Source organism: Stegastes partitus, unplaced genomic scaffold (assembly GCF_000690725.1).
Source record: "Stegastes partitus isolate 25-593 unplaced genomic scaffold, Stegastes_partitus-1.0.2 Scaffold819, whole genome shotgun sequence".
Taxonomy (NCBI): Eukaryota; Metazoa; Chordata; class Actinopteri; family Pomacentridae; genus Stegastes; species Stegastes partitus.
Window position 1 is genome coordinate 112,727 of NW_007578550.1, and position 23,005 is coordinate 135,731.

Below are 23,005 nucleotides of genomic sequence, written 5' to 3' on the forward strand. Positions count from 1 at the left end.
TATATTTTCCTTCTAGAGCTCAGACCTCAGGCCATAATGTCAGCAAAAGTGATCCTGATCAGATAATCCGACCAAGAAAATGTTCGCTGTTTGGCTTAGCAGTTCTTTCAATCTGACTTGAAATCTGAACTAAACATCTCCCCTCTGTCCGTCTGACCGTCAATACTCTATGTATCCTTTTCGAAAACCTATAACTCCCCCTCACTAGACCATTCTTCACATACACTCCACTCTAAGTATCTTTAAAGCTCCCATCTCTCACCTCTGTGGTCCGTTTTATTTCTGTATCCATCTTATATGCCTTCATCCCTCTCTCATCTCCTCTTCAGCCAGTGGGTTAAAGCCTCTCATTCTACAGGCTTCTAGACTCATGTGAGTTGGGTTTAAAGTCACACTTTTTCCAACACCTGACACACAACAACCCCTGATAATAGAGACAATGGCAAACACTAGCAAATGTGACCTTATTCTTCATTGGTTTAGTAGCACAGACCAGGGAGTTTGCACCACCAGCTACCTATCTTGATGAACACTGGCATTAGTTCTCATGTCGTACCTTTTATACCATCTGTCAATGGTTGTTTGCTCACAAGGATTAAGTTGTGCCTTTGAAAGCTGTCCTTTAAGATGTACATCACAGTGCTCACACTGTAACTTCAGAGCCTGTACATGTAAATGAAGCTGTAGATCAACATTTTAAAGCTTATTAAGCATCACATGTAAACACACTTTTTAAATGAAATTATTTTAAAAGCTAACTACTAGTGTGGCTCAGCAAATAAGAGGTAAATTACACTTTTGCCTTCAGATGCTTAAATTGAGGATGAATGCTTTGATACACCTACAAGCTGATGTGCATTACAAAAACCTTTTCAATCAGCTCAGCAAAGATTGTTTACTTGAATTCTTAAATAATTTCATTAAACTTGCATTTTCAATCCTTATCTCGAGGTGTCTACTGGTGTTGAAAGTGTTTATTGTAGCACTGTACATTACATGTGGATTTCCATCTTGCATTTTACTCTTATTTAATCACAACATCATTACCTGACCAAGTCGAAAACAGACTTGGTTTTTGGTCATCCAACACCCAATTGTAACTTGTAACACACTGTCTTTCACTCTACCTGCTGGTCATCGAGTCATCTACTCGAGACTTTGCTCCCATCTTTGCACCATGTATGTTGTTCATGCCGTTCAAACTCAGAAACCGTTATAAACAAGTCACTTCATATAAACAAAGTAAAGGTTTGACTTACCATATTTATTGAAGACACTGGTCCAATGCTGTTCACGAATATGTCGACATCGATGACAGTTGGTTTAACTGAGTGGGGAAAAAGAAAAAAATAATTACTGATCAAAGCTTTAATTTAGACACAAACCTGCCTCTTTTGAAAATCAAAGTGAAGCTGGATTAATGAAACTTTAGTGTTCAGAGTCCTTTGAAGCTCACTGTTGAGTGAAACGACCCTCGGGGAGTTACGCTTGTTGATCACACATTAGTCTTCATCACAAACTGATGTGATGAAACATCTATGTAAGTGTTTTCTTGGATGCAGCAATAATGCATCCATGTATTCACAGATGACTTAACAATCAGGCACCACAACTCAACGTGCTACTACCAGGAATAGACTGATGTCTTTATTTCAGTGCTGGTATGAATACCACTTATTGGTAATCATGAAAGACCGATAGCCCATATTTGAAACTAATATACATTAAATGCAATATATTAACAGCATGTGATAGCAGGAAACCTGTCATTCATAACCAGGCTTCTTCATTAGTAAGGATTCCTACTACTGAATACATACAATAGGAACAGGAGTGATGATTGTAGAGCATCTGTGTTTACTGTTAGATGGATTGTGATCAATAATAGTTTGACTTCTGCAGTTGTTCTTCTCTGTTTTGTTAAGCTTTCACTGTTCTGTGACTATTATTGCACACTAAAGCCCAAATTATAAAGCATTATTAGTTGTTGTTTTCCAGATCCTGTTTCAGGGTAATCTGTGGCTACTTCCTAAATTATCTGCTAGCTGTTAGCATAGCCTTTGCCACTGGGAACAAAAACAAATTTGTTATTTATGATGATGACTGTGCTTCCTGTTCAGTATTTATGGATTATGTCTCTGCTAGAGACACATGTCTGTCAGTTAGACCAGAGTGTTAAAGTTAATCTTAGTTTAAGAAGATGTCACGATACTCCAGGCTAAGAGACACAGCAGACCTCTTAGTGATGACCTTAGCCTAGCACCGTCAGCAAAATAAGTTTCGGTTACATTGGCACCAACAAAAAAATTATTCTGGCATTTTCGGAGTAACTGGGCTTGACATTGTTAAATTGTGCTAAATGAGCATAATTGTGCAAGCAAAATGTGCGACCTGTGTCTCCAAACACTTGCGCAGTTCTACTCTGAAAATGTGCTCATCTGTCCCTGTCTGTAAACAGCAGCAGTCACTGTTGATTGGTTGTTACTTATGACATGTAACAGCCAATCAGATTAGTGCTTACTCAATGTGGAATATCAGACGAAGCACAGGATCGTCCACTGGGTCTCACTCCCACTTATCCCTGCTGGTTTTTATCCAAACCAACTAATCATGAACTGAATTACACCTGTGACACCAGATGAATGCAATTAACTGATAAACCAGCAGAGCTTCTATCATGGAACTGGACCAGGATGAAGCACCACATCACCTGCAGGTAGCAGATAGCACCACCAGAACCTGATAACTAAAAGTGATGTTTATCAGCAGCAGAAATTTGATTCACAGTGGCAGAAATTAGAGCAACTGGTGAGAAGCTAACAGAATAGAAATGATTACCTTTGGTGGATTCCCGCACTTTGTAAGCTTCTGATTTAATCACAGTCTGATATAATTATTTCACCACAGCCTTGCTGAGATTCTGAAACCACTTGGAAGTGGTCCAACGCACTTTTGGTTATTTTGATGTTAATATGCATTGAGTTTAGTTTAATATATGTATTATCATTTAATATTTTTTAAGTATTTACACCTGCAGTCAAAAAATGTAAATAAAGAAAAATCTTTTGTATTTGTGAACTGAAGGCAGACACATTCATGGTTATGAGGCATAGTTAGCATTGGTCAAAGGCCACTTGTTGATTTAGATCCATTTTTTGCTTGTTTTTAGTTATACTTGGGGTGATAATTGTTAATATGAGCTACATTTGTCACTTTTTCCAGTGTTGATATAAAAATAGAGCTTATTGCCGCTTTAAGGAAAAACATAAACACACTGTACCGTAAAATTATTTAAATACAAGTGAAGAAACATTACAAAGGCCACATATGACCACAGATGTTTCATTTCAGATGAATAGCTCCACTCTCACTAATTTCACAGTGTCAATGCTGTGTCCCTCTGACCATTGATTAAGTCGTGTAATTGCATATATGTCACATTTAGCCAACAATTACCTCATCAGGAAGGTCTTGGCAAGCCAGAGAGGAAGGCCTGCCTCATAGGCTTTTAACCAGAATTCATACTCTGCAACGCCCCATCAACATACACTAACACATTCACGAAACATTTCCTTTTTTATTTACAGTCTAACTCTTCCTACCAGTGCAGCAAGTTTCAATCATAGTGGAACACCCCTGGCTTTCCCCAAATCTGCTGCTCCCGATCATTTCATGCTCAGGTGTAGAAGTGTCATTTAAAGCGCGAACCTTTAAAACGTCTAAGTGACAGCTGTGACACGCTGTTGCCATGAGCGTTCACATTTACATTGCAAAGAGCTCCTACATCATTTCACATTACCTGTCTGCAGAGCCTTCGTGTCTCCGCCAATTAAATCCACAGCAAGAATTTTTCCACCTGCCAGTCTCTGTTGTAGCGTTCGGTTCACGTGCTACCAGATGGCTCACTGGAGAACACTTCTGCAGAGTCCCTGCTGAGGCACCTTCTCAAAAGTGCTATATTCATAACCGCACAACACCCGGTGTGCAACCTGAATAGATCTATTCTAAAATCAGAAAATAACTTTAAAAGAGCCAAATGTAATATTAGACAGAATGATCCCGATACGTTTTTATCATAAGTGCTTTTTTCCATCATGGTTTAATCAGCGTCCGTTTCATGCCAGAAAACCACCACACGGACGAGGGCTGTAAGTGCTTCAAACACACTCCTACAGGTGAGCTCGATGTATGCAAGATGTCATCATAATCATAATAATAACAACAACAACAACAATAATAATAATAATAATAATAATAATAATAATAATAATAATAATAATAATAATAATAATAATGTCAGCTCCTGCAGCGGGATGTATTTTGACTTGCAGAGCATTTGCCAAGACTAGAAATGAACTGAAGGCAATCAGCACTGATATTGCATTCTCCTCTCCTCTAAATCTTCTCTCTCAAACAGAGAACATTCATATGGAGACAGCCTGGTGGTGCAACCCAATTACTGTATTTAAAATATTTAAAATTTTCACCAGGTCAATCTTCAAAAATAGATCCATACACACTGATAACAAAGACTTCTACTATTATCGATAATGCACAGCAGTCATTATTTTAAAGGCCCCATATTGGGCCTCTTTTCAGCAATTTAATCAAAGTCTCACATTTCCCCACAGTGTGTCTTTTGGTTTTTCAGCTCAAAATACTGCAAAGATTGTTCATTTCACCCTGACTGGTTAACTCCTGGTTGTTCTCAATGGGGTGTTTGTTCTGAAAACCAGTAACCTGCTGCTGTTCCTGCCTCCTTCAGGACGATCACGCTGTTTGAGCTGGACAACTATTGATTAGTTTGGTGTTGCATCGCACCTGGGTTGAATTCTTTCTGGCTTAATTAAGAGGCTAACTAGTTTTGAGGGGCTTGAGAATGGCAGACGGAAACATTTTTGTATCTTATGAGCTTTTATTTGACGCCTCCAAGTTTATAACAATCACAAAACACATGAAAAATGGATGGAAATACAATTTTATTCCACAGTGTTTCCTGACTCGTTGCACTGTTTTCAAAGGAGGATATCGACAACATAAAAATGATTTATCTTATTTATTTTACTATTGTGATTCATAGCAGTTTTAATTTCAACAACTATGATGAAAAATATTTCTTTGTGGCCCATTTTAACTTTGAAAACTACATTTAAAAAAGTAAGATTTCATAGTGGAAACTATGATGAAATGTTTTTCTCTTTTCATCCAATAATAAAGACCAAATCCTAATGTTCAAACCAGTCAAGTGGGCAAATGAACTAATCACTGTTTTAATGCAGTGTTTTTTAGCGATGTTGTTCAATAGATTGATCTGTTGGATCCATTGTACTGCCATTTATTAAGGATTTTTTTATTTTTTTTTTTACCAACAATAATGTGTACTTTAGAAGCAGAAGTAATGTCGTCTGCTTGTTCTTGAGAGTAAATGAACTTATGAACTAAACTCATCTACAAATGACAGTGAGAAGTGGAAATAAAACAGCAGAAACAAATTACGAACATGCAGGCAGCAGCTGATAGGTATAAAAAATGTAAACTAATGTTAATCTAACAGTGCTAATCTAATACAGGTAATGTAGATATAACATTTGCATCACTTGTGTCAGATGTGGTTCAAGGTGTTGTCAGAAGGATAAAGTCAGTCATGTAGTATTAATGATGGCACTCCAGATATTCAGTAAAGAAAGCAGAACTCCTCAACTGAATAACCCGCTGCTCTTCAGGAGAGAGAGCATGCAGCTGCAGTAATGCCAATGCTAGGAGAACCGAACAAAGAGAGCGGTTCAGTTTGGAGATAATAACTGGATTTACTGAGAAGAGTCCATCTGTTGTAATACTGCAGAGCAGAGGAACAAGGACGCTGGATCTTTATCACACTGACGTCGCCATAGACTATAATAACATATGTAACCATAGTAACCGTACACAAAGACTGTAGCAACTGTGGCCTTGAAGTCTTTGAGTGATATAAAAATTGAAAACACAAAAAGGAGACTAAAATGTCACAGTTAAAAACAACCTTTTTTTTTCGTTTTTGTTTATTGCAAACAAACAAAAAAGTTGATTTGGCTAATACTCATTTTTGACTTAAGACTTAAACTAAATCAAAATCAGGTGCCAAAATGAACACTGATCCTCAATATACTACATGCTTTATTATATAGAGGAACTCTGCTGGGTAACGGTTTCTATATTCATTTGGAACCAATCTGCTTTTAGAATTTTTGTTCATCAGGAAGTAGTGTGATGCTCAAACAGTGCAATGAAAACTAATCATGTGGAGCTCAGTGTTTTGGACAAGGATTGTGATGATGGATTACATTTAATTGGATACCTACTACTAATTTCATCATCATAAATGACTGTTTAAGTATGTCCTCTTTGTGACGTGTTGTCTGGCTGAGTTGTCCAGTTAAAAATGACCAGCAGGAACATTTACATTCACAGGATGCATATACAATCAACACAAAAGGTCAGCATTCTACAGATGACCTGATTCTACAGGCTGTGAAAAGAAACCTGCTGTTTTAATCCATATAGGCACTGACGAATGTGGAATCTTCTCAGATACATAGAAAAATTATGTAAATAATGATGTTGCGGAAGTTTATTAAGGTTGGTCTTACATTTGTATTATATAATTATTTGAATTTATATTTCATGTCATTACTTTTGTGTGTCATTCTGCACAGGGCTCCAATTAAGTTATTTTTTTAGTGCTAAATGATCCACTGAATATTTTCTCGATTATTTGGTTGATAATTTTGTCTGAGGATGATAATTAATGCCCAGTGTGATTCCACACAGTCCAGTGACAACTGTCTGACCCACAGTCCAAAATCCCAAATAACAGATACTCATTGTACTGTTATGTATAACAAAGAATAGCATCCTTATATTTCAGAAGTTAGAACCAGCAAATATTTGACAAAAATGATGATTTTGATTATAATGGGCTTGTCGACTGATCTAATGGTTAAGCCACATGGAAAGCACCGTATGTCCTGTCCATCATGGAACTGATGAGGAACTTTTTTTTTTTTTTAAATGAATGTGGCCTGTCATTGCTGTCACTACAAATGCTGTAAACAATGCTAGAACGGGACGTTCTGCTTGTGTTGCGCTACAGCAGAAACGGAGCTTAAGGTGTGGGTTGTAAAAAAGACAAACAATAATAGTATTACAGTTGTTAATTATGTCCCTTTGAAGATTTGCACCTTTGGTAATGAAGCGGCATTACATTATTTCTTCATTATACAGTGCTAATTGTGTTGCAGGCTATAATTTTGCACCTGCCTACAATGCCACTTAGCAGCAGTTAGGCTGTGACCAGTCATTCAGTAAATGGAGGCAGCTCATTAACTTTAGGGAAATAGATAACATGAAGTAGAAATTAATTAGCAGTTGTGTGTGGGTTATTTATCTGCGCGGCCATCAGTGAAACATTCTGAATGGTCATACTAAATATACTGTACTATTCAGGGGGGCTATCTCCTCAAATACCAATACAATAAAAGTCTGATGATGGGCAGTTTAAATAACAACAAGGGAATAACAGAGACTGAACTCTCTCCAGGGAGGGTATAATCTGCTCCACAATGGTGAACGAGCTCTCGGAGACATTTATAAAATCATTCGGTGAGAGGCAGAGGGAAGCCATAACCTCCGTTGAGATTTATTTGTCATTAGGGTGGGCAGAGGATGACGAACAGGTCCACAGAGACATTGGCTAATCTCTCTCCAGGTTTGCACTGGAGCCCGGCCCTGTCTGATGAATGGATGTACATTAACTGCTGGTGAAGAGCCGAGACAAACTACAGCCTCCTCTGTCTGTCTGACACTCTGACGGTGATATTTATGGCAAACAAGACCACATGACCACGGATGGATATTTGCCTTTTTGTGGTTAAATAGAATTAGAAATGTCCTTCTCAGGCCACATTATCCTGCTATCCTTTTTCAAAGAGGCTGAGTTGAACAACAACAAAAAAATCATAGAGTGGCGTTTAAGTCTATGTTTTTTGCCACTTCTCTTTATCTCTTCCTGCTCTAGTCTGTGTGACTGGTCTAACAACTGACAACCTAACAATGCAGATGCAGCTTCATTATCTGTGCCCTCAGCAAGGGTGACTTTCCCCCATTTACAAAAGACTGAAGTATTTAATGAGTTGATGAAACTTCCACTGGTGTGAAGAGTCAACCTGATCAATTCTTTTGACCTCTATAACCCTTCATGTTATTGTGAGAGAGTCTGGCTCTTCCCACCACGTCCTCTCCTGAATGGCTCCTCAGTAAAGAAGATAATCCATCTTTGATTTTCAGTAATTCCTCATCACCAATCACAAAAAGGAACAGGGCAGTGAGTAGGTGTTGCCTACACTGCATATTAGTGATGGCTGGCCAGTGCTGGAATAAAGAGGATTAACGTTGCTCTTTGAATAACAAACAGAGCGAGACACGGTTGAATCGATGTCACAATATTACGTAAGGATACATTCTCTATAGATTTGCATATAAATCGAGAAATAGCATTGCGAAATGAACATTGTGTCACAGAATGTTAAAAAAAAAAAAGATTTTTTCAATCTAGTTTTTAGTTACGGTTTGCCTTGATACACTAGCAGTTGTCTAGTCATTGTACGTCTAGAATATTAAATATCTAATTTATATATGTGCTAAATATTATGGCTGCAGGATATTGGAAGAAGATGGCATTGTGATATTTAGTTTTTCTACAGTTTGAGAAAATACAGCCATTTTTGCCAGATGACTTTAATAACTACATTTGGAAAGAATGATTTACTCTCGAATGATTATGGTTATTTTGTAGGGGAGTGCATCTGCATCAAAAACAAAAACAAACAACTTTGTTATATCGCAAGACGGGCAAAGACATCCAAAATAGTTTTTGTTTTTTTTATTTTTTGCTTAGGGGAACATTCAAATCTGGCTTTTCTCTCATTATACAGAGCTTCGTGGCACTGATTTAAATGGTCCATCAATGTAAACATTAGCAGAAAGTTACTCTGCCCTGAGCTACTGCAGTGGAACATGGTGCACCTCTTCCTCGACAAGTTATCACAGACACATCTCAAACTCTTAGTAGTATAATAGTATCGATTAAGACTTCCCTTACTGTCTACCATGTAGCCGACTTTTCTTCTATTCTGTCTATTTTTTTATTACAACTTGCACCATGGTTCCCAGAGTGACTAATATTTTGCTTGCCATTACTTGTGTTATATAGAATGATGTAAAACAGTCTAGAAATAATTATGTCTTAGTAATACACATTTTCACAAACTAACACAAACTTATAAACTTGACTCATAATTTTGATGCATCTCAAGCTTAATATGTCATAATTTATATATGCGGTCATTTTATTTCTACATTTTTTCTATTAGAACTGCCACAATTAAAAGATTACAGTTTAACTCTTAAATTAATGAGACTATTTTAATGATCAATTAATTGAACAATATTTTTGTTTTTGCTTTATTTAAAAAATGGAAGAAATTGAAGTTCTCTAAGTCTAGCTTTTTAAAATGTAATATATTCGGGTTTCTCTCCTCTGTGACAGTAAACTGAATATCTTTGGGTTTTGGACAAAACAAGACACTGTCATCTTGGCCTTTGGGAAACACTGATTGACAGTTTTCATGTTTTTGAGTTTTTTGGGGGCATTTTAAAGAGCAAAAAACTAACAGATTTATCAAGAAAATAATCAACAGATTAATCAACTGTTTAAACAACCCTTTGTTGCAGTCTATTTTTCAGTTTCTTCCCTTTTTCTGGCAGTAAAGGCATCCGTCATGAGATTAACCATAATAAAATTTGTCTCCACTAAGTACCCAATAGGGCTGCAAGGTGGCGCAGTTGGTAGCACTGTTGCCACGCAGCAAGAAGGTTGCCGGTTCGCGTCCTGGTGGGGGCACTGGAATCTTTCTGCATGGGTTCTCTACGGGTTCTCCGGCCTCAAAAACATGTTGAGGTTAATTGGTGATTCTAAATTGTCCGTAGGTGTGAATGTGAGTGTGCTTGGTTGTCTGTCTCTAAGTGTAGCCCTGTGATGGACTGGTGACCTGTCCAGGGTGTCCCCTGCCTTCACCCTAAGTCAGCTGGGATAGACTCCAGCCCCCCACGACCCTCGTGAAGATTATGCGGTGTATAGATAGATAAGTACCCAAAACTTTAAGAGTTTTATCATTGTCTGCTTGTTTCTTGTCTTGAACCATGGCCTGAGTCTTTGCTGTCGCACGTTTCTGTCTCCTCATTAATCACAGAAGCTAGCAGGAACTCCCGATGACATAACTACATGTGGGAGAGTCACAGCCTATTCTTGGTTGGCGTCTACATACTCTGAGCCACAGCGTGATGACTGATGGCATAAAGGCTTCAACTTCTCCTCTCGCTGTCCAGGCTCATTACTAGAGGAAATGCCAAGGGCTCTGAAATATTCAGAAAGCAGAACAGATCACCGCCCTCAGGCTAGCTGTAGCCCGGCCGATCATCTGTCACCCAGTAAGTAGACACCACAGCTAGTTTAAGGAGGGCTCTTTAATGCTCGTGTGGGAAAATAACTGCAAATTGGCTGCAACTAAAGCTGAGTCACATCTTGGAGTTGTATTTTCATCTTAGTACATTTTGTGGGGTTTTCTTTTTTTTCCTATGCTGTTTGTTGTTGCAAGTGTGAGAGAGAAATATGTTCTGTTCTGAGGAAACAAGTGATAATCTGTGATGGACTCCCATAATTAACTGCAATGTAAATATTTTTAATGGCACGCAAAAGCTATGTGAGATATTCATATTTATTTGATAACCAATACTTGAGGGGACATTTTGGTGTTGATTGATATGTCACAATCATACATACTGTAAAGATCTTTATAGATGGCCATGTGCTTACACCTATAACTGAGTCATCTTTTGAGTGTCTGTTTAATCTCAGTCTCTGTAGTCTAGTCTCCAATTTGAAGCACAGAATGCATGTTATTGTTCTGCCATATAGGGAAGAAAATGCATTGGCTTGTTGTGTTTTTTAAATCCAGTCGCAATTGTATTGGCCTGTGCTATACCAATGATACAGCAATGATGGTACTGCAAAGTAGTCATAGAAGAATTGTTGTGGTGGAACATTTGCATACAGGGAGGTGAGCACTCTCATTAAAATGGAGAATTCACTAAAAACAACCAGCAGGACTTCTTTATTGAACCAAATTCACATTTCCAAATTCAAAATTTGGATTTGATGCACCAAATCCTCAGTAAAACCTGAAGTTTTGTTGTTATTTCTGTAGTGAAGGGAAGCAGTAACATGTAGATAGCTGAAGGGGAGGAGAAAGTCACCTGAAATGCTTAAACCCACAGTTTACATCTGGTGAGTCAAATTAGTTTAATCTTGATCTTGCAATTTAAGTTTGACGAAATAATCTGTACTCAAGATCCACTTATATATTAAATATATGTGTGTTTGTGTGTATATACAATGCTTCAATCAGTGAGTGGAGGACTGAAATTTGACACAACGTACTGTGACTCCAAACTAGACGAGTGACTTTGAGCCAAAAAAGAAAAAAAAAATCCATTATAATTAAAGTGAAGTTATCAAACTTTTTCTAAATGGCAGCCACTGCAGTCACAAATAACGTTTAGAGGTCAGTGCTATGTCCTAACAAGAGATTCACATAATGAGTTCAGTGATCCCACTCAGTAATGTCACTTTACAGTTTCAGTTTCTGTCTAAAGTTTGCTAACATGAGATAGCATTAGCCACCAGAAGCTACTCGTCAAACCAGACCAAGAGCAGCTGCATCTACAAAATCCTGAGTGTCGTGAACTGAGGAAGAGAAATGTTATTACAAAAGAATGTACTTTTGATTAGTGATGGGTATAAATGGTTTGTGTTTCACCCTACCTCATGGATATAAGGTGGATATAGGGTATCAATATTTAAACATGCTCTTAACTTTAAACATGCTCTTTTATAAATACCCATAGTTGTACATAGCACTCTTTTCCGTCTGTGACCTGTTGCCCTTGTTTAAATGCATGTGTGTTTTATTTTGTGTAACTACTTTGAGAGCAAAGACGTCACCAGATTCAAATTCCTTGTATATGTTCACATACTTCACCAATAAAGCTTCTTCCAATTCTGATTTCAGAACCTATATATGGCCTTTGAGATACGACACTGGGTGGATGAAACTCAAGTTTAATCGTTAACCCTCTCTTGAAAACAATAAACATCAAACAGGCAGCCCACTAATAAAGTAAGACAAAAGAAAACTAAGACACAGTTTAGACTTTTTCAGTTTAGTGTGGACTACCTGCACAGATACCACTTTACATTCAAGCCACGCAGTAGAAATGCCCCTTGTTGTTTAACTGTGGGTTTAAAAAGTCACATTCATTAATGCCAAGATGACAAGGTCAATTGACTTTAGTGCGCCATCTGCCATCAAAGGACCCGCATCACAACAAATGGCTTTCTAATTTACTTATCTGTGGTCTGTGGTCAAGGGAATTAAAAAAAGAGAAATGCTAATTGCCCACATCCCATTTATCATAGCTTCTTTGAAATTATCCATACAAGTTAATTTAGTCCGCTTTGGCTGGGTGACCAGAGAGGAATACAGATCTCTGATACTCTATAGAATAATAATATCCCGTGAAAATGACTCTGTGTGTGTGTGTGTGTGTGTGTGTGTGTGTGTGTGTACGGGGAAAAGCCAAGAAAAAGACCAGAAAAAGAGGATCCGGTAGTCCAGTCCCTAAAGTAGCTTAGTGAAAAGGTCACAGTGTTTATTATTCAGACACGTAGTTGCTACATCCTGCAGTTGACAGCTGAACAGTGTCGCACACACAACATCCATAAAATGTGAAAATCCTACTATATCCATGAATTGTTTACTGGATTACTGCATTCATCACTCCTACTCATTTCTGCCAGAGAAAATCATTTCTGTGACATGGAAATTATGAATAAAATATGCCACTTTAAATATAATAGGCAGCTGATAATTGAGATTTTTCACCTTACACAATCTAAAAATGATTCATTGTAAAGTTGTAAGTGGACACAGCCAGTGCATTGCTGGAGCTGTGTTTGACATAAAATCCTAAAAAATGAGCCCTCAAGAGTTTACAATTTGGGTGACTTTCACTACAAACTGTCATTGTGTGTTTTGTTGTTGTTTTTGTCAGCTTTTAGTGAAAATGCGTTTAAAATCAGCCCTGTATCAAACAATAGAGAAACAAAGAGCCAGATATTTCACTTATTAGTTAGTGGAGAAAAAAGTTGGCTGAATCTTGCAAGCGAATATGCTGGAAGTGTAATTAGTTTGTTATTCAGTTAGCCATATGAACTTGATAGTATACCATTAAAATAAAACATCTGCAACCCTATGACAACTGGGCCTGGGTCCTATGTTCTCATGAAGATCATGACATGACTGAAAAGTCCACTCAATGAACTTTGAAGTATATTTTCTGTCAATTGCAATGCAGTTATATGTAACTCTGTTTCGACAAAGAATATTTTAGGGATATTACAAAACTATAGAGAAATTACACAGACTTTGTTTTTTCTCTTTTTTTCTGTGATTTAGGACAGCTTGATCAGGGAATCTCCTACTTGACAGCGTCATACACATGAACAGTATAATGAAAAAACAAAGTCCATAAAAGAAAAACTGCATTTCTACCACATGAATCTTATTGACATGGTCACATTGAGACCAACAATGTGCCAGATTGTTTGTGCCACAGAGACAGGAGAGGATTTAGAGCACTGAGCGAGGCAGATAAAAGCACCTGAAATTGGCCACAGGCTGAGTGGACGTACAAGAGACAGAAGATAAGTGAGGAGAGCGAGAGGTTAGGCTTATTTATTGGAGTCAAAGTGACACACAGAGAAAGTGACACTGAGAAAGTGGCAGCTGGGATGTGAAAGTGGGATCAGCTCTCTCAGGACCACATCAAAAGGTGTTTTCCAGAGCTCAATGTGTGAGGTCATGTACGCCTGTCCCTCTGTGACATCCTGGGTAGCAGTCATATTTGCTTTTTACTGTCCCCTCTCCACCAGGCCAAAACAACAGATCTTATGTGGCTTGGTATCCGTGGTAACAGATGGACAACACGGGATTCAAGTTATACAGATGGTAAAGACTGTTTTATCACATGTCCGAATTTTAATACAGATGAGCAGATTTTTACACATTTGAAAACCTGATTACAAACAGACAAACTGTGAGACGACTTTTGTAGATTCCGTTTCACATTGACAACTTCTTTTACACATTGACAAATCTTTGGACGAACGGATTGAGATACAGACAGACAACTCTCCACACGCATGGACAAATAGTTTTGCTACAATAATGCCCCCATACTGTTTGCTTTAACACCGTAGATCCCTACAGGAGAAAATGATGCGACTTTTTTGCTACTGACACTACGCATGTCACTTTGATCATTATTACAAACAAATATTTTCAAAACGTACCAACTGTCTGTCATTTTTGGATACTTTTAAAGCACTGCCTGGCTGGTAGTGCTGACTGATACATCGTCATTGGGAAATGTGCAATAAACTTATAGCAATAGGCTAAAATATGGCAATAAACTGTCTGAAATGCAACAAATAAGGAAACTCATTTATTTACACATGTCAACATTTGATCTTATGCTGGCGACTGCAAGGTCAGTGAGCATGATAGCCGAGGAAGGACAAAAGAGAGAGAGTAAAATGTCAAAAGATGTATCTGTTAAATTAAGAAATACTTTCAAGTGACGAGTTTCACATTATAGACAGTAATCTCATCCACTGTTAATAATGTAAATATCAACTACAGCAGCTTTAGATTACAATCTGATCTCTTATCAAAGATAAACAGACCAGCACCAGTCAGAGAGCTGCTAGTTAGCCACATTTAATGAAAGTCATGACTACAAATGCAAAAAGGCTCCATCAGCGATGAAGAAGTTGTGATCACACATTTAATCTGAGATAACAGCCATGTCAGTGGCAGTGCACGCTGTGTAAAACACAACAGGCTGTTGACGTCTTGAGTGTCAGCTGGGTGCCTCCTGCTGATTCGTGTGTTGTTTCGCTGGAGTTTCTCAGCTGGATGAAAACTGACCTCCAGCTCTACTCTGAACTGCAGTAGCTGTGGTCTGCAACAAGTTCATGCTTGCTATTTTTACCCAGACAGCAGCTGAATCTTATTTAAAACTAAAATCTTACAACCAATGATTCACATAAGTGTTTTATATGAAGCCTATCTTTGTTATGCATTGACTGCCACTACATTACCATATGGCAACATCCAGCCACCAAAGGACACTTTCCAAACCGTAAAAGAGTGTAACAGAAGCACAGCCTCGGTGAAAGAACCGGTCGGGAATGTTGGGTCATCGGATAGACAAACAACACATCTGCTGTATATGTGAGAAAATAAGTCAGTGAGTTACACGACTCCTCGTATCTCTGTCCTCCTCTCACAGTTTCAACCTTGAAATGTAATTTATATTCATGAGGACATGCTAATCAGTTACATCTTGACCCTTTGTTTCTGTAGGTCAGTAAGTAAGAGACACTCAGCTCAAAAATGTAATGATTTACACTTTACTTAAACAAAAAACAACCCATGACAGCCTAAAAAACACTAAAAATATGATACAGCCTCTACCTGCTTAAGGTGGAGACTGATTCTGCTGATATTTAGCATGTTTGCATATTTAGATAGTGAACATGTGTCAGATTTACCCTCCCTCTTACTACCACTGCCTTGTTTTCCCCGACATCTCACCTTCTCCTGAAGCTCCCACTGTCTTGTGCACAACCATAAACGAGCCTGAACTCAACCAGGACAAACTGCCATAAAGTAGAACACCAGATTATTTTCTAAGCACACACAGAACAGGTGCACCTGATTCAGATGATATTACATGTGGGCCAGTAGGGACCTGCACCTTCTAGTAGGCTCAGTAGATCATTATCATCTATTCTGATCACTAATAAACCACAATAACATAGAAATGAAACCCAATAACACAGGTGACCTCATGCAGTTGTGTCAATAAATGCATGTAAAGGCGTGGTGAGCACCAGAGCACCAGAACGTATTTTAATCCAAATCATAATCCTTTTCTAAACCTAACCCAGTAGTTTTGGTGCCTAAATGTTTTAAGTGAACCAAACACTGACTGAAGTCAAAATAAAAGTCAAAAAGAGGCTAAAGTAAAAAAATAAATAAAAATAAAAAATAGTACAACATTAAGTCTTTATTTGTTTTTAAATCCAGCTTACTGACCTGACCTAAAGGTGAAGGCGGTTCTCACTACGCATGTGAATGATGTGCGATGATGACAGCTATTCAAAGGGGCTAATAACATCCCAGTCAGGTGATGGAACGGATCGCTAGCACACCATGAGGAGATATTTACTGAAGTTGACGATTAGAAATGCTCAATCTACCTTTAAAGATCCATATATTGTTAAAAACTGACCCAATGTATGTACAGTGCAGTCTAAAAGTCTCAGAGCACATCAAAAATCACATTTTTTTTTTTAGATTAACCATTTAGAAACATTTAAAAACTAATGAAGTTCCGATTCTGCACCATTTCTCAGTCAATGAAATTGAATTTATTTAGTGGCACTGACCTTGTTAATGCCTTTATACAAGGGAAGGATTTCCTCGATTTGCATCCTTCATTGAAACAGCGTTTCGATGATATTCAGCTGAATTTGATCGACTTATCAGACTTGTTTTACTAAATCAACCGGCAGCAGTTCACATGCTGTAAATATGTCTGTGCCTCAAGTCTCCTTCAGAGCATTGCTCAGTAAGTAGCACTGAGATATTGAGAAGTATGACATTGAAACTGAATACAAGTGTCTGATTCTTAGTCTGAGCAAAGAGGGGCCTTCCTAATGTTAAGTAACGTTGAGAAAGTAAAACACTTTGTGGAAGCTGGATAAGTTGTGTCCAAAGCAAAATCAGAAAGACCAAACGTGTACACACCGTCAATCAGAACTAATTGCTTTGTCATCAGTTGCTCATATGTGTGACAGTTGTTAAATTTTACAAGAACACAAGAAATAATACGCAATACAAGAAGACATGAGAGCACTGAAATGCAGAGTCTGGAGTCTCGCAGTAGCAGAGTGAATGACGTCATAGTTGCCATGTTAGCGGCGGGACAGATGTACAACAACAAGATGGCATGTGAAAGCTTCCTGGGTATGTAGTGTGAGGCGTCCTTTGTTAATAAAAGCCCACCACCTCTTTCACTGCCACTCTCAGACTTATTCCTTTTTGCCCAAACTGTGTGAAAGCTGGCAATGGATATAATTCCTGCAGCCATGTTCCTATGAGGCGCATAACACTGCACTCACAAAAAGTCCCCTCATTTCCGCACTGAGGCTACTGGCTGGTCCATCTTGATGTTCAACAATCTCACATTTTCAGTGATGATGACAGAAGGGAGATGTGGCTTTTATGTGCTCTTCCCCATCAGACTCTGTTATCTGGATCCTCAGCATCCTCTGGGTGTCCTCTGATTTATGCGGGGATGTCCACTTTTGTTGAGGTCGCCATGCAACAGCACCACTGAATGAAAGCGGTCGCAAGGTGGTGAAAAAAAAAAAAAAAAGTCTTCTAACCAGCATGTCCAGAGATGGCACAGCTCAAATAAATTGCCAGCAATAATCCAAACAAACGTGGCAAAAAGACAGTTAAAAGAAGTTGGAAAAAAAAAAAAGCAGAGCTACTGCAAAAGGCTGAATGCACAGTTGGTGCTCATTTGTTTGTTTACAAAGAGATAAAAAAGCAAGCTCATATTTAGTTCTGATGAATAAAGAGCACAAGACTCTAATCAGCAGAAGTCCTGTCAAAAGAAGGCTGACGAGTAGTTTCTCTGAGGACGAGGAGAGTCTCCAAACCACTTCTCAGCCGGGGAACAAAAACACTAGTGTTGGGCTAAGACAGAGCTGCGTTTTACAGTAGATGGTGCAAAAATGAACTGATGAATTCCAGTTACAGATTAGTGGCGGAAACAGAGGTGTGTCAGAAAAGTTCCAGGACTGGTGTCACAAAAGATATATTTCAAACCCAAACTACAAACTATGAGTTTTCCCTTTCAGACGATCAACCAGCACGTCTACAAGGCGATCCTGTGGCGTTTGCTTCCTTTAGTGCACAAGAAGAGGCAAGAATGGTGGCAGGACAAGTCATGGCTGCTTCACCATGACAACACGCCTGCTCACAACGCTCTGAGCATCTGACAGTTCCTGGCTGAGAAGAATATTGCTGTGCTGGAGCAACCTCCCTACTCACCCCACCTGCTTTGTAGGATTTTTTCTTCTTCCCAAAGCTCAAGGGGGTCATCAAAGGGACCCGTTTTGAAGACATGGACGACATCAAGATTGCTGTGATGACGGAGCTGCAGAGGATGCCAAAAGAATCCTTCCAGGTGTGCATGGTGACGTGGCAGAGAAGGCTGGGAACGTGTGTCAGACTCCAGGCAGATTACTTTGAAGGGGAAAACTTGTAGTTTGTAGTTTGGATTTGAAATATATCTTTTGTGACACCAGTCCTGGAACTTTTCTGACACACCTCGTATGTAAGGACACCAGCAGAACAGAGAATGATATCATAGTGGATTAAACCCACAGTGAAACATGCTGTTGGGAATATTAAAATCTGGGAGGTTTACTGCTCTGGAGTTGGACACTTGACTGACCAAGGGGAAGCATTGATACTTCAGAGACATGCTCCACCCTCTGGTTTGCATCTTTGTGGAGAAGGATTCATACAGCAGCAGGACAATGAGCCCAAACACAACTCAAAGCTCAGACCTCAAAGACCAGAAACGACCGAGAGGTGTCACCTTTTTTCTCTAAAGTCATCCAACCTCAACCCCACCGAACACTTGGAGTCTGAGCCAAACATTCCTCACATGACAAGAAGCTCTTTGGAAAATTAGCCATGTTTCCATAATGCGTTTTTTTATGCACATTTTAAAGAATTACATTACAAAAACGAAATTAGTTCGGACGTCGCGGACATTTGACTCTTATGACTGATCAGCTGCTTCTTTCATCGTCTTCGTCCCGAGAAAGCACGAAACATGGTCTGTTCTAGCTGACATAAAAGAATAATTCAAACTTGCCTGATTATAAAGAATACCTGAATGCTTCTCTCCATTTTTGTCTCGTTACAAGGTCAAAGATTAATTTGTTTCTTCTACGAGGTTTTTAAGCCGTCAGCAAACAATCTGTAGTTTCCCAAATCTTTATTAGTTTTTCTTCTACTCTGTTTACGACAGCCATGAATAATGTAGCCTATACTGCCTCCTTCTGATGACACGATGCAGTCAAGGTTTTCAGCTTCACAGCAGTTAATGGCAACATGCTTAATCTTCATTTTTTAATTTTTGCAACCTTTTGAGATTTGCTTGACAATCAGCTATTATCGTGTTATGCTGGAAAAAAGATGAGTTATCGGGTTTGAACAAAGTGGGGAAGTTCATGCTCCAGTGTTAACCTGATTTAATGTAAATGCATTTAAACAACACACGACTTCAGGTACATTTCCTTTGTCATATTTTTTGCATTTTAAGCTTTTCATGTGTCATTTTACAGCATCGAAGTAACATAAATCTGGTTGAGTTTGGAGCTAAGGTCATTTATTGCAACTACATGACATGTAGTGAAACGTCACATGCAAAAAATGTGTTTTGACTTTGTGGTGACTTTTCAAAATTTATGCTGGTTATAATGAATTATTTATAAATTTTAAAAAATATGCAAAATAGAAGTATGCTTACCAGTGCTCTCAGACTTTTAACTCCCCCATTCAGAATATAAATGCAAAGTTCAAAACATTCTCTTTATGTTGTTGTTTGCTTCTGTCATCAGTTGTAGCTGTTAATGCCTAGCGTTTTTAATATGCTGTACACAGATGGAACCTCCTTCCTGATGATCGCAAACATGCCTCCACTTGAAAATCGGAACTAAAAACTCTGCTGTTCTTCCGTGCCTTTAGTTAACAGTGTCTTTACTGCTCTCTTTCTTTTTTTTTGCATTTATGCCAGCACTACAACTGTATTTCAGGTCAAATTCAACATTTATCTATTTGTATTTTCATTCTGTGCATCTACTTTCACTCCTATAGCATTCTGAATCCTCATCATACTTGGTTTTATTGATTAAAGTTGTATTAATGTTTTTTTTTTCAACCTATGAAGACATCTCTTCTTTATAAGGACTTGAATAAACTCTACCTCGGAGGGGATTGTTATGCAGGTTGTGTCTTATCTTACATTTTTAAAATCAGCCTTTTCACTAGTGTGACACATTTGATTATCTATTCCTGCTGCTTGAACTCAAAGATTGAAAGACTTCACTTGTCTGCACATTCATCAGATTTTAAAGCCAACGCAATCTGCAGATTTCACTCAGCTCAGTTAGAAATCATCAGTAGCGGTCATTGTGCATGAGTATGATAAGATCCCTGATCTGCATTTACAGTCTGCGACTAGTTTAGTGAGTAACTGTGCAGAAGTGACCCTCACCTCCGATGTCCGGCCGCAGCTTCTTATCATATTCTTTCAATAAATTATTGAGTATTTCCGTGGCGTCGGTTTGCTGGGATTTAGGAGCCAGCATCTGGTTCACAGTGACGTCCTCGTAGTCCTCCTCGTACTCGATTGTTAGAGAGCTGCAAAGGTGAAAATGAAAGAAGGTTGTTTAAAAAAAGAAAGAAAGGCAGAAGCACTGACTTAAAGCAAGGCTGCAGTGCTCAGACTGTGCATGTATGAAAAACACAATGTCAGAGTCACAGAAACTTCACGCGTAAAGTTTTCTTCAGGAAACATTAGTGCGCATTTAGAGCGTGGCCAAAACGCACCATGCATTTTTCTTTTTTCTTTAATTGAAGGTTTAAACTTGAATGCGCCACTCACCAGGTGTGAAGGAGCGACAGGAGTAAGACATAAACCAGCAATTTGGATGTCATCGTTTCTTGCAGGAGGACAACAAGTAGAGCTGAGAGAGGACGGCGCGTATCGGCGTCTGGACGCGGCGGTCACAGCTGCTCAGAGAGAGAGACGGAGCGGCGCTTCATAGTTTGTAATCCAGCAGAAATGTCGCTCATCATTAGAAAATACAAATATCAAATGTCAGGTTTTCAAAAAGATCCGTCTTTTTTTATTTTATTTTTTATTTTTTTCAATTCAAGGACGGAGGAGCCGCTTGTCACCGTCCTGTACAGGGTTCCTCGATTGCGGACGGTGCCGGTGTTTTACGCAGGTGCGCACACTGAGAGAGCCTCCTCCGAAAGCCTCCTAATTCATCAAAAACTCCTCCGTGGCGAAGTCTGCGTCACTCCACTTTCTTAAGGAACACTTTGCAGTTCTCATAAGAGCTCTGATACACCTGCATAAAAATAGGTTTTGTTTAGCTTTTTTTTTTCTTTCTTACTTCCTCCAAATTAATTATATGCAGGATGTGTGTAATCCAAACAGAGCAAAACATTTTTAGAATAATGTTGCATACATTATTTACATGCCAGTTACTAATATATTGGAAATATGCGTCTTTTTATGGTTGCAAGTAACAGTTATTTTATATCACTCTTATTTGTCTTGAAAATGTCAGAAAACGGTGAACAAGGCAACAAAAATGACCAGTTTTGTAAAACGAAACTGTTCCAAATCTGAAATAAGAAAAATTTATGATCAAATTATGCTAAAAAAAAAAATAAAAAAATCCTCACAAATAACAACTTGGATGAGTGCATTGAATTATTAATTACCAGATCTATTAGTTACTGAAATAGTTTCCAATAATCTTTTGGCCATTGATTCATTGTTGCAGCTCTTTTTTGTCTTTTTGTGTGTGTGTGTGTGATGCACCTGCAGTTTGAGCATGTCACACCATCTCTTTGCTACTCTTGCTAGTTACCACATATTCATTTGAAAGCTTGAATATCAAAGTGCTGCCAGAGCCCTTTTAAAGCTACCAAATGCTACTAATTGGCATGCAGCCTCATTCAGAATGAAGCCGCCTTTGTGGCCGTGTTTGTAATTGTAATTGAGGGCCCTTGTCATGTTGCATTTTGTTGTCTTCATTCTGTGATGATGTGATTTATTTAGGAGGGTACTCCACTGAGCGCTGCAACAAAAAACAAAGCAGTAGAGGCTCGGACATCCTGGTTTTTAGTCTCTAGTGTGGGTTGAACTTCAAAAAGACTCCATCCTATGTTTCCCACAAGGCAGCTTCTCCTGTTTTTACAACTTTTCAGATTTTTATACGAGGGTACTTCAAAAAGTTCTCACCTGTAAACAAGTGGAATTACTCCACTTTTAGCTGTGTGCTATAAAGCCTTGTATCTGTTGAGGAGTATGTGGAGGCTCAAGATGTGACTTTGTTCCACAAAGAGATGGTAAAGCTTGAACATTGGTGGACCAAGTGCACTGAAGTTAAAGGTTTAAAATCATGCAAGAACAGTCTTCTGTGATGTTTTATGGTGAGGCCAAGAACGTTTTTGAAGTACACTCGTCAGTCCACACCTTTCCAACCGGCAAGGTAACCCTGATGACGTCGTCAGGGTTTTGAATGTTATTGGCTCATTAAATGTCCGTTATGGATCTTTTTCTCTACGTATGAGCCAGCAGACACCGGTTCCACCTTCTAGCAGGCTCAGTAGGCTGTCATTAACTCATTTAATGGCGGCAGAGCTGCAATTACCCTCAACAAAGAGGAACTAAAGTCTGCATTTGGTAGGCTAGACAAACTGTTGGGGCTGTAACTCAGCAGACTTTGACAGGGACGTGAATTTGATTCTCAATCATAATTACAGTTTGATTTTTTCACTTAAGTCATGTGTTGACTTCTACTTGCTGTTTTCCACTTGGTGTTTGTTTGCATTTTCAGTTGAAGTTTGTTAAACTTAGGCACCAAAACTACTTGGTTAGAAAAGGATATTTGGGTTAA

General features: G+C 38.6%; 1 protein-coding gene across 1 annotated transcript in view; it reads right to left on the reverse strand.

Moving 5' to 3' along the window:
- The window catches only part of gabrg3 (gamma-aminobutyric acid type A receptor subunit gamma3), an 81,241-nt gene extending 60,215 nt beyond the window's left edge, over positions 1–21,026 (reverse strand). Inside the window, exons 1-3 of the mRNA XM_008292571.1 lie at positions 20,974–21,026; positions 20,584–20,729; positions 1,260–1,327 (exon numbers count right to left, since the gene is read on the reverse strand). Coding sequence (XP_008290793.1) covers positions 1,260–1,327; positions 20,584–20,729; positions 20,974–21,026 — 267 coding nt within the window. The remainder of the gene's footprint in view (positions 1–1,259; positions 1,328–20,583; positions 20,730–20,973) is intronic.
- Between the last annotated feature and the right edge of the window lie 1,979 nt (positions 21,027–23,005).